General features: G+C 37.1%; 1 protein-coding gene across 2 annotated transcripts; it reads left to right on the top strand.

Moving 5' to 3' along the window:
• Window positions 1–4829: 4829 nt before the first annotated feature.
• Window positions 4830–13219, top strand: LOC139145903 (enolase-phosphatase E1-like). Of its 2 annotated transcripts, none has more exons than XM_070717350.1 (4): window positions 4830–6203; window positions 8909–9048; window positions 9789–9911; window positions 10851–13219. In XM_070717350.1, the coding sequence occupies exon 1, from the start codon at window positions 4908–4910 to the stop codon at window positions 5775–5777; it is 870 nt and encodes a 289-aa protein (XP_070573451.1). In that variant the 5' UTR covers window positions 4830–4907; the 3' UTR covers window positions 5778–6203; window positions 8909–9048; window positions 9789–9911; window positions 10851–13219. The 2 variants fall into 2 exon arrangements, with proteins under 2 accessions (XP_070573451.1, XP_070573449.1); XM_070717348.1 differs by having other exon boundaries at window positions 4831–5773.
• The last annotated feature ends 186 nt before the right edge of the window (window positions 13220–13405 follow it).

Raw genomic sequence — 13405 nt, 5'->3', positions numbered from 1 at the left:
ACTGACTTTGTGTCAGTACACTGTTGTACTCCAATGATGTAGGCATCGTGATGTTGCCCATGAGTAACTAAGCAACAACAACAAAAGCCACCGATATCATCGGTGTGCCATAGTTGGATTTGTTCATGGCCAAAGTCATCATATGTTACATGGTTGTTAATAAAAGGGACGCTTGAAGGCGGCTACACTACTGTAGAAAAAATGCTTGCCAAACGATATTCCACAGTGCGCCAAGGACTTTCAAATGGCCAACTATAGCAATGAAACAGACAGACATGCTACATGCTGTATGATCAGCAAAATGAAAAAATAAATATCAATAAGATCAGAGACAAATGTCCAAGCAATGCTACAAAATGTAGCTGGTATTCGTACCAGATGGTAATTCATATTTAGACATCAGTATTTGTGTGAAAATCTGTTTATAGTGTGATTAGAGTTAATCATTCCATGATATATAAACATGTTTCAGTTTCGAAGCTTAAATTCTCATCTGAGGAGCTCACAAATAGATACCTTTATCATAGCATGGACGTATAAGGGTCCGCTCGCCCTCCATTCTACTAACTATGCATGTATGTTATGTATCGTAGTAAATGCTCCAGAGCCAACCGTAACAAATGAATATTTCACTCCTTTACTATTCAGCCGTCTCTTTCGGGTTCCGCGAATAGAACCCGTTATTTTTCAGTGTTTATTTTTCTTCTTTCATTATTTTCTTAGGGGTCGTGTTCTTTGGGGTTTGTAGAACCTGAAACGTGCAACAAGATTCAAATATATTCCTTACATCTATTAAAGCATGATCTGGATCTTTTTTGTGAAAATTGCAAACAATTGAACTTCTGGGTTCAAATACCACACAATACAAGTAAATTCCGAGGAACAAGTGATTTCATGATTTCGTAATCTCGTTTTATCCATTGCGTAACTTTATAGGTCTCCCAGCCACTTTGGTAATACCATGGCATGCAGGTTTAAACATGAAGGGAGAAATGCGAATAATATCTAACGAGGGCTTTTGGGCGGAGCAAAGAATGAGAAGATAAATGGAACGAAAAAAGCTACCTTCTGTTCAAAAAAGTTCCATGAATGAAAGACTGGTCAGTTAAAGCATGGTTAAAGCTAACTTCGGTGTTTTGCGGAACTTATCATTCGGTCCTACAATCGACATATTTAAATATTGTTCGAAATCATTACGTCTAACTATACAACTCTTTAGATATCTCAAAGATGTTGATATCAAAAGGACGCTTTTTTCGCATCCAGTGCTATTTCCATGATGAAGTCAGCATACTGCTTATACAGGTATGATTCCAGGTCGTACGTGTGGGAAGGTCAGCTTGTCAAATCAACGCCTCGAATTTATCTGAACTTGGGCCAATTAGCAACGTTATTTGAACACAGCGAATCGATGCTCTAGGGCGATCCAGTACAACAAAACACAACCTGCACAACTACTGTGCTCATCACACTCACAACGTCACTGCGGCTCGGCTGTGTAAAGTCACGTTTCTCCCAGGTACCTGAACTTCAGGTCATTCACCCAGTGTTGAATAATTCATGAGTATACGACGCCTGGAGGTCATTGACTTTTCATGAATAATTCATGAATTGTCGGCTAGCCCCGGACCAGACAAACATTGATAATGGAAGAACAATGATCATGAATATGTACATTGGGTATTCGTATGCGTCCGTCTACACACTATGAACAAATGGATCAGCTCTATTGATGGCAGAGATAAACAACACGAGACGCCTTGGATTTTTTTATTGCTTTAATAATAGCGTACAACAAAATTGAAACTGTTGATGACAAAAATAAACAAATGTGTAAAATATAAAATACTGTCGGAGTCTTTGAGGGAAACGAAACATGTCGTTTTCTTCGTGTTTCCCGTAAATTTACTTCTTCTCGACAGCGATTTTCCGTGATTCAATACTAAAAATCTTTACAGTTGTTCAATTGCGTCGACGGATTGATTTTGAAATCAGAAGAGACAAATAAGGCATCATTGAAAATGTTTTGTGCTGGATGGCCGTCCTTTCAATTTTAGATATTTATAAAATTTCGGGTAAGCTTAATTTTCTTCCTCAACCTTTTGATTTTGTTCTTTGTTTATGAAGGAGAACAGTTTGCCTTATGAAAAGAATGAACAAAAAGTGTATATATAAAGTTTTACTTTAAAATACCAAATCTCGATATCGAAACCATTATCGATTGTGTTAAATGACGGTTGTAGCCAATCCACCACCTTGTATCGGGATAATATATCCGATGGGTTATAAACAGTGATGCAAAACACGTGCAGGGATTTGGGTGAAGTTGACCGCCTCGCGTCCTCACCGCAGGCAACACCCTATCTATCAGTGTTTTCGATCTCTCTTATTTACATAGCAGTTTCTCCGTTGTCAGAGGCCGAATGAAAAGACAAAGCAAGCGTTCCCTTTTATGTATGCCTAGCGCCTCGCCTCGTCAGCACATGCACATACACGTGTCGTTGAACACGCAAGTTAATTTTTCGAAAGAAGGCAAGGGGTGGGGTTACATGAGCTAGATTTATTTCAGACGGGCAGTAATTGTCTAATTCTTCCATAATTATCACAGTCACTTGGTAAAATGCCGATCGCGCCAAGGAAAATTTTACTGTTTTAAAATTAGTCCTTGTGTAAGTTTCTTTATCCAGTCTGCGTCCCAAGGGAGCCGTCATTACATACGACCCGGGGGTCCAGTAAATTTTAGTAACATATGTATGTATGTATGTATGTATGTATGTATGTATGTATTACACTTCAAGTACTTTGTACTTGAAGTAATTTATATTAATATTTAAGGCTTATAACGCTCTGATTTAGCATCGAGCACTGTAATTTCCCACTAGAACATCTGTATACTATATATATATATATATATTATATGTATACCGTTAAGATGTGGTGAAATCGTAAAAGTATTGGCAAAGCTGCCCTAAAAAATAATAACCTTTTGTGTGATTCAGATGGTGTGGGGCACTATAATAGCTGCCTGCGTCAGTTTAATCTGAGAAAAACAACATGCCTGGCAACCAATGGAGAGCTATTGGCAAAATGAACAACATCACCGTATACGTAGCAATTTTAAAAGATATCTTCCGGGAATCTTATTTAGATGTTTTACACACACAATTTTCTTAGTCCAATATTGATAAATTGTTCTGTCGGTAAGGAATGAATTTCGGAGAGTATGCTATTTTCATTTTACTTTCCTCGATATTAAATTTATTCCTAACCCGTACAATTCCTTGGACAAATGAAGGTAAATCAATGACTCTCTGTTTTGTAGACACTGTTGTTTGTGACCCATACGATAATTTCAGAGTAAGATACATCCAATCTTATGTAAATCTCTGAGTGGAGATCTTGAATAGGTTTTGTTGCAAATTTGTACATATTGTGGCCAAACATGACTCTTTTGTTATAGTAAATGGTCAGACGTAAAGCATACCTAACGTTGACTCGATTAAAGCGATTCCATCCTAAGCTATATACGGCATCACTTCCACATTTGCCAATTTTAGACCAATCCCAACGGAAGTAGCATTGACTATTTTGCCAAGGGCCAATGGCGACGGGTGTAGGATGCCGACATGGTACGCTTACCCATCCGGGATACTAAATACCACCAATTACGTGATTGTACAGTGGTTCAGAACTGTCCTATACTCAATGTAGTAAATAAATGCTCTAAGGACCTTGCAATATTTCGCCTTCGACGGAAGTGATTATTGGACCAGTTTTGTCAAATTAACACTCTAACCTTATCATAATCACGATCCAATTGATACTTTTGATTATGTTTTTCATCCTGGGGATAACAGTTATTGATTACATGTCGAATTACCACTGTGCAAAGTCAAAACAACATGTTTTTTTGTTATACTATAAGAAGAAAGCTGCAAAGTAGGCCGTAAATATCCCTTCTTAAACATCTTGGCTTAGAGTTACCAGAGTCACCAACGACTATGACGTAGTGTGATTACTGACATGACTATAGATGCAAAATACGTACAGTTTAAAGGGAAATTTCAGCGAATTTCACATTTATCCCTTCTGAAATAACTCTTGAATAAAATCCCGCTCGAATTTGCCACATACTTGTGCATGCGCCGACGGTGCAATTGCATTATTAATAATGTGACGTAATGTCTCGTTATCATGATGTTGTATGTAGATGGTCCTCGCAAAGAAACTCGAAATCAATCAATTTGGCGCAAAATCCATTGAAAATCCTTGCATAAACTAATATGAGGTGGATTAATTGCAATACAGGTAATTTCACAGCCAAGATTTTGCCCGGCACAATCGTGCGTGAACAATATTTGAGTAGCTCGCTTTCAATCCGAAAAATTGAGCGACTCAGCTGTAAGTTGTTTTTTTTTTTTTTTTGCAATGACACCTTTAATTCATACGACACCCCGCTTCTGAATAATGATGGTTCCCTTAAAGCTGTTTATATCCATGCCCTCCTCAGAACAACAGTCGGTAGGATGGAAATAAATATTGGTACAGCCGATGCGTCGCACTGTACACTTTGAAGTGTGGTGTGCTTTTCCTGACAGAGGCAATCCTTGGACTAAATGATAACCTGTAGGGGCTAGAAGGCCTACAAAACTTTCCTATAACGTACAGTTGGTCCTTTTATATTTTGTTATAACTTTTGACAAGACATTGAAGGTGAAAAAACGAAAAGTTGCTAACAAACTGCATCATAAATGTACAAGGCTGTCACCCATCACTTTTGCATCGTACCCTGTCGGAAAGTGGTCGAGTCTTTGATGCTTACATAATCCGAAAAACAGTGCAGTGGGCCAGCGTCGGTGTAACTGTACAGGGTCGTGATTCATAGTTTATCGCGCACAGACATCATCATGCCTAAAAGGAAGCGTGCAGCCGCAAAGAAACAGAAGGAGGTTGCCCCTCCTCCCGAGCCTGAAATCGAACCAGAACCCGAATTACCGCCTAAGAAGGCAAAGGAGGAAGAGCCTGAGCCGAAAGTTGTAGAGGAGGTAGCACCAGATGTTAACGGCGACGAAACTGAACCTCCTCCGAACGGCGAGCAGACCGATGCTCAGAACGGTGAAGAACCTGCCCCAGTTGGTGAGGCGGAACCGGAGGAGACTCCAGTAGAGACTGAGGCTGATGGGCCTGATGAAGAAATTGCACCCAATGAAGAGGCTGAAGAAGCTCCTGCAGAGAAGGAGGAAGAGACAGAGGTTGTTTCTCCCACGGATGAAGGCGACGAAGCTGCAACGAACGATGATGAGAAAGAGGCAGTTGAAACTGCAGAGGAGCCTGAACCAGAGCCCAAGGCAGAGGACAATGTGATCGACGATGCCGAAAATGGAGATGCCGCTGAAAATGAAATCGCTGAGGTGGAGAACGGTGAAGAATCTGCCGAAACTGAGGATGCCAAGACCGATCAGCCCGAAGCAGAACCAGCTGAAGAAGTTAAAGAAGAAAAGGAAGTTCCCGAGGAACCAGTGAAAAAGAAGCGCGCCACACGTGGACGTTCAAAGACCGATGAAAACGCAAACACGCCAGAGGAACCAGAGGTCACGCGAAGAACAACAAGAAGCGCCACAGCGAAAAAAAATGGACCAGCAGTAAAGGAAGATAGTTCTGCCGGCAAAAGGAGGGGTCGCTCTGCAGGAAAAACCAGATCGACGACAAATGGAGCCGAGACGGTACAAAGTGTGATCGGAAAACGCAAACTGAGGGTTAATATTGAACATTGGTGAGTACATTATTCACACGTTCATGTTCACTTCTCTGCCGAAGTGTTACTATCTTATCACGGGGTCCACACTCCTATGCTCAAGAGGGAAATATGAAACTATGTCAATTTAATGTTCGCGTTAAAATTCAAAAGAACAACTTTAACCGTGTTTCCAAAATAAAAACGGAAAATGTAATGACAAGAAGTTTTTAGTTTATTCTCACAGCCGTTATGAAAAAATCCTTTTTCTCTAAATATTCCATTTCCACGATTTTTTTTTAACATTGCCATATTATGTTACAGAACGTTGAGAAAAGAATCAAGATTTTTGTCGCGTTTGCTTAAGGTTATAAATATCGGATGATTTTTCTCCCGTTTGAACACATAGCGACGGGTTAACATTGCACCCTTGACAGTCCAGACCGGTCTCAACCAGTCATCTCACAAGGTAGCAGTTTATTAGACATACCTATTCATATGTAAATTAACTTATCCAGGCTTTTGAACTGCACCATGCACCATTGCCATAACAATTTGTGAATTTTCTAGACGGTCTTCAACTTGCTACTGTTGCTGTTTTTGTAAGCTTTATGGATAATTATATAGTTAAATGTCATCTGAACAATATGACAACAAATACTATCGTATTTAGCAGTTATGTGGCTTCAAATTTTGCTTTTTAAAAATTACCAATTTTCATAATAATTAATTCACAGGATGGGAAAATTATTAATTCAATTAACTCTTCATAGTGAAATATTTTATGTGCATTGCTGAAAGTCTGCACCCTGTGAGTTCTTGAAAATAAAATATTTGTACTTACAAATTTGTGAATCTTTAGCAGAGTGGAACATTTTCAGGATGTAGACCACCAGATGGTGATTTCAATCAGATTAAAAAGTGCAAACTATCTAGATTAGTTGTTCATAAGTTGGGATCATGGCTAATAAGAGTTCCAGATATTCGTAAAAGTGAAGTACTTCATGTCTGGTCACTCAAAATGCATCATGCACAGGCCTGTTCAAGTTTCAACTGTAATAAAGGATTACAATGTCACCTGTCGGGTAATAGGTAAAAATAGATTGCTCTCTTTTAATGCACATGCTGTTTTGCACAATCAGCTTGCACAATCAGCTTGCAAAATCACAGTCCTTTTTTTCGTATTCATTCCCTTTTTCTTGCAATTTCAACAATATGAAAGCGGAGTTGAAACCCTCACAGTGGCCATGAACGGCTGGCGCACAACTAACTGTAAACATACTACAGTATGCTAATTTGAAATTTGACCAATCAGATCTTTAGGCCTTGAAACATCCTTTGCTTCTTATTACAGTGTGTTATGTAACTAATGCCATACATTTGGTACATAAATAGACAGCCTTGAGAGGCGTTGCTAGGATACAGGTGTGATCAATGACATCACAGGATCTTTTACATACAATGTTTATCGTCTAAAAGAATTGTGAAATATGTTTCTGTTTTTTCAGAATAATTTACATTGAATAGGAAATCTTTAGCAGTGTCCTTGAAAACTGTAATTGTGAATGAGCAACAAAGGTGTTTCAAAATATCTCAAGGACATATTGGTCAATTTATGCATGGTCACTTTCTAGTCACATCTCAAGTAGCCTTGCTCAGCAATTCAAGATAATCTTCTAACATCTGTTTTGATCACTGTAATTTGATCAGACTCAGAGAATTCTTCTTATCAACCATGGGCTACCTCTGTGCCTCTATCAAGTTTAGAAAACACTAAATTAAAGCGTGTAAGAGTGACAGAATTAGAAGGGGAGACTGTTTGAAATTTGGAGTGAACAGGAATATTTGAGATGCATTGTAGCATGTAATGCTTACATCACATTGTTCAGTGGAAGGCATCTTGTCTCAACTCTTTCAATGCTCTGCATGCTTGCAAGTATGATCAGTATTAAAGTAGATGTGAACCAAAGTTTGATTGTCAAATAACAGTGGATTTCCTTGAGTGAAAAGCATATTCTGTTAGCTTTAAACAAGTTCACCAAGGCAAATGACGAGAACATTAATTTGTACTAGGGCAGAACCATTTGATTTGGAGGGGGGGCTGCAGAAAATTGGTATGTCAGCAAATTGTTTTTCCTTGCCATTGTTGCAGCAATTTTTTTTCTATTTTCTGTCATTACTAGACATTAAGACATTACTTGATAAATTTTTATTTTCTTCTTTTCACCTGCCGACAGATATTTTTTTCAAAAATGCTACAGCCCTTTCCCCAGAAATCAAATGGTTCTCCCATTATTGTACACATAATATTCACAGGAGATTCTTTTACAAGAAGATTAGATGATTTAAAAACTGATGCTAAGATAGGGGCTCCATGATGTCACGTCTAAGAAATATGGCTCCCCTATGGGTTTAGCCTGCAAAAATTCTTGGGAGACTGGTTTGAATTGTTACATTGTCATGACCTGACTGAAACACAATAGCAATTTTTTTCTCATTTCAGAAAAGTTACTTTGAAGCATTTCAGAAAATGAAAGTTAATATATAAGAGTCACTATCTTTTTTACCAAATTGAATTCAATGTTGATTGCCTGTTTCATGTCCTCATGATAGTTGTCTCCGAAGGGCATGACAAATTCAAGTTTTAAAGAAACTAAGAATTAGAATTGGTAGATTTTGAAGTAAAAATCTACAGTCCATACAGACTATGAATGGACTGTTATCAGGTGGCTTGCCTAATCAAATTGAACTTGTGTAAAAGAGATAGTTTTGACTGTCAAACTGCAATTTCATCCAAATCTGGACGTGCATTCTAGGAAATGCAACCTAGTGATTGTGAACAATGACTGTTTTGGACAACAATGACTGTTTTGGACAAAAGATTTTAAGAGAGACTGTCAGGTGGTTTATACAAGAAAACCGGTTTCAAAGTTGACTTAGATCACCATTTTAAAAATGCTCATTTTACTTTTGGTAAATAAAGGATACAAAATGTGCTTTCAAAACCAGAACAAGAAATCTCCAAATGTTACAAAGATGATCATTATCAAAGATACACTTCTCACATATTCTTCAAATCAAATGACATATTGCTGTATACAGTACAGAAAATGCCAAAGCATTGGATTATAGGTTCAGCTTTTTTACCGCTAGTGTTTTGTTCTGTGGTTTCAGTAAATCTTGACATGTATACAGACGCAATGCCAAACAACTATCAGAATCTCTTGGTGAAGCATTTCCAGATTCTCAGGTTGAGTCTGCAGTTGGTAGGTCCAAAAGCTTTGAATGTGTGCTGATCAAAGAAGATGGTACTGGTAAGTGTAGAAATCAAACTCTGCGCTTTTGTAGTAGTTGTTCAAATTATGAATGCTTTGATCAAGAAAGAAGTGCTTGACTGGTTGACATATATCAGAAAAGTTCCTTTACATTTTAATAACAGGTTTAATGTATTATAAAATGTAAACTGTAGAACAAAATCAACCTTCCATGACCTACAGCTCTGTGATGGCTACTCCTTGTTTCTTTGGCACTGATGAGTTTGATATTAAAGGACAAAAACATTCTTCTGTAAAAAAATGTGAGTGTTATACTGGCATTATTGTACACCCAATGGCCTTTCGTGTTCCAGGAAAACTCTTTAACTGAATAAACAATTATCCCCAATCAGGTCAGTGTATTTTTAGCTCTTAACTTATTCAAAGCCCATTGATATGTGCTCTTAGTTTTATCAATCAACTTCATTGAAAAAAGTTAAGTTATGTAATCTCCATATCATGATTCTCTGTACAAGAGTTCTTCTCGCACCATTGCAAAACAATGGATGTGAAATTCTTGTCCCAACTACTGGTAGTTTTTGTAGACTTTATAACAATTGTAGCCATTACCAGGACTTTTCATGCTGCCTTGCTGCATACAGATGTCTATTCCAACAATGGAATTTAATATGATGATGATCATCTAAAAAAGTTTATTTTCAGACCATTCACCTTCATTGACAAATACTTGTAACGTAGGATTCATTGCATTTATTGTTCCATTTTTTCAACACTTCCAGAGGTTCTAGTGTGGAGTGGTATTAAGAAAGGACCACCTCGCAAGCTGAAGTTTCCAGACCCAGATATCATTATTAACACCATCAAGAAACACATTTAACAAAATGATTGGATTCTATCTTCAAGTAAGTGATGCAACATTTGACCTTTAGATCCTGAGATGCATACATGAACAGATTTTAGGTGCTAATGATCTGGCATAAAAAGTATGTGCAGATATGCTGTGGTGATTGAATTTATCACAGAGCATTGTGACAAAGGTTTTGCAAGGATGAGCAAGCAAAATCCACTGATCAGTTCTTCCATAGAATCTGACAGTATGGCCTGCATGGCTGTATGGCCAATCATATATTCACTATGATAACAATGAGAAGTTTCCATTCAGAGGAGACAAACATCAGCCATTGAACTTTCATTTTGCTATTATAGCATCAGTTTCTTTACAAATATAAATCCTCTGTCTCCTAAGTTGTAGTTATTTCTGTGGTTTGTCTATAGAGCCTGCTAGAAAGATCTGGCACAGATCCAAATCCTTTTGCACAGCATTGCCAAGGAAAGAAGCTGGATCGATGCAAAAAAAGTTTTTATTTCATTATGGCTGTTGCAATTGCAGTAGTGAATAGCAGATCACGGGTCAAAATGCCCTGACAAACTCTACACTTGCCTAGAAACCTTGTAGAAAGACACATGAACCCTAAGTATCCCGCCAAGTTCATATTTTGCCATCAGGTCAAGTTTGTTAAAACATTAGTAAAGCAAAACATGTCCCACGTTGTTACAAAAAATGTATATTAGAAGGCCCCCTGAAAACAGATACTGTGTGCTAGACATAACTTTTATGGACTATAGCTGCTGTAACAGACAAAGCAAGTCGGTGAAAATATATGTTTTGACTCAATGCCGCTATATTACTGACTTGGAAGAGGGGAAGTGATGCTGTCTGGCAGAAAAAGGTTAATGTACAAATTTTATGCCCTCGAATGGCAGTTTATTGTGTTGCCAACCGATAACAAAATACATCAGCATTACTCAAACTGACTTGTGTGTTTTTTCCCTTACTATAGGTGGAATATTCTAGACCGGTTGCAGGGTATGGTATCCAGTCAGCATTCATGACGGAAAATAATCTCAAGTTCATAGTTATTTATCCTGACCCCCAAGCTGTGGCTACCAGACTCTGTACTTTGAAAAATCCAGAAAATTCCACCTGATGAAAGCTCGGATAACCTACCAACTTTAAACTTTAAACAGCATAGACTCCTGGCAATGACATTTAATGTCAGAAAAAAGATATCCTTATTGATCTGTGAATGCTTTACCATGATCATGTAGATGTTATGGCATATATTTATTTTGCTTGTGTTTTTTAAGAAAAGTTTCAAATAGTTTGGCATGAGTGGCATTGCAAGTTTGTTTTGCGAGGATTTGACAAAAGTTATATAGTACTCATATAGTTGCAGTCTGTGTAGATTCAAATAGAATGTTCTTTTGTTTTGGAACACAAAGATTTCTCTTTCAAGACTGAAGATTATTTTGTGGATAAACTTTGACAATTTGCAGAATTTTTCAGTTGTATTGCAGGTGCCAATAGTTTTTCAATGTAGACTGTATCAAATGGTGTTCGTCTGTAGTTGTGTGTCAACTGATGTCCTCTGCAATAACTGCCAGTCCAAATTACATATGCTACAACAACAAGTTTTGATGGTTACTAGCAGTGACCTCAATGAGATTTTGTTCAAATAATGGTAAAATTTGTTTTATTTACAAATTTCATCTTTTGACCAAATCTGATTGAAGTTACTTAAGAGAACCTATACAAATCAAACATGAAAACTGTCAGTAAGTCCTGTGGAGAAGATCTTTTTACACAAAAAACTCACTTTCCTGCTGTATATTTCTTCAGGTTTATTTGAGAGGAAACAAACATTTTCTGAAAAATAGATGGGACAAGTTTTTCACCGTACTGTGTATGTTTCTGTTTGAACATACCAAGTTCATGTGCCTGAAATACATACAAGTTGCCAAGAATTTAAACACAAATTTTACACCTGGTTGCTATGTCTATAATAGCACCGTAATACCAAGTATTCAGTGCTGCAGCCATAACAGGATACAAATTGCTAGCTAAATGGAACATTCACTGTTATGCTTGAAGAAAGAAAAGTTTGCATGCTGCAACATAACAGCATTATTTGCCACAGGACCTACAATACCAGTCTATCAAAAGAATTGCCATAACATAGTCACTATATTCACATATTACATATGCTCCAACAACAGCAAATTTTCTTAGGTCTTACCTATTGTGCTGACTTTTACCGTCTACATTTCATGCTTTGGGTTTGATCAGTACACATGGAATTACAGATGATAAGCTTTGTCCATTTTGTAAGCTTGAACACAGACATCAAATGGTAGACTTCACTCTAACATCTGATTGTGGTGAAGTCTTGTGCAGTTGTTGGAAGGAAAAGATGGTTGCATAAATCACACCTGCTTGCAAGAAAGTTGAACACACGATGAACACCTGTTGGTTGAACACCCACCGCACGGCTTGCTGTGGTTTACCTCATGTTTATGCAATCAGACAGAAAGACTCCTTTTGCCATTGTGAACAGTTTCAGTTCATTTCACTGTGAAATCTTGCATTTTATGTCTGTGATCTCTCTAATAAGGTAGTCCGAAGCAAGTCAAAATCCACATAATGTACATAAAACTTGTATCGTAAAATAACTGTCTTTTCTCTGACATAGTTTCAAAGTTCTAAACTTACATGTTTGATAGTTGTTTTGATGAATATTTTTCTGAAAAATTGAATTGTATAATGGTCAATACTGTTCCACTTGAGAAGATTTATGTATTTTGTTGTATTTTTTGCATGTTTCTAGTTTTCATGTTTATATCGAAGATTCATTTGAGAAAAAAAATTGTGTATTATTGGCAGCTTTCATTTCACGTAATTGTTCAGATTCGTATATCATTTTCATCCCAATCAATGACTACACTGACAATCGTTCAAAATGATTGACATTCGAATAACAGGGTATTCCACGGAATTCAAATCATTTCAGTTGTCTCCAGCAATACCAAATCTTATACTTTCCACAATGTCCACCATCACATGTCAGAACAATATCATGTACACTTTTGCAAGCACTTTTGCTTTAAACAGAATAATTTGAGAATCAGTCTGAGTTATTCCTCTTGTATACTTTACTCAATAAAACTATTTTATCGTCAGTATTTTTACAAATGAATAAGATTCCAAAAAAAGTCTAAAATTTAAGAGATATTTCAAAATTACAGTTTATATGTGTAACGTAGTTGTTATTTTGTTCTTATCTTATCCACACATTCCAGAAGTATTGTTGTTTTAGCCTTAACTCTTGTATCGGTGACTTGTTGATTCAATAAAGATTCTATTGAATTATGACTGTTCATAGGAAATTATTTACTTTGAAGCAGTGATGTGATATGTGGAATTTCAACACTTTATTTTCTCACATCACCTGGGGCAAAATTCTGAAGAACTGAAAACAAAAAAGGAATGCACTGAAAATGCACACTGTGTAAGTGGAAGGCAAGGGAAAAAAGTAAAAAAAGTATTTGGCTGTAGTTA

The sequence above is a fragment of the Ptychodera flava genome, chromosome 12 (assembly GCF_041260155.1).
Source record: "Ptychodera flava strain L36383 chromosome 12, AS_Pfla_20210202, whole genome shotgun sequence".
In the NCBI taxonomy this organism is placed as follows: domain Eukaryota; kingdom Metazoa; phylum Hemichordata; class Enteropneusta; family Ptychoderidae; genus Ptychodera; species Ptychodera flava.
Note: the sequence above shows the minus strand (reverse complement) of the source record. Positions and strands in the feature narration are given on the sequence as shown.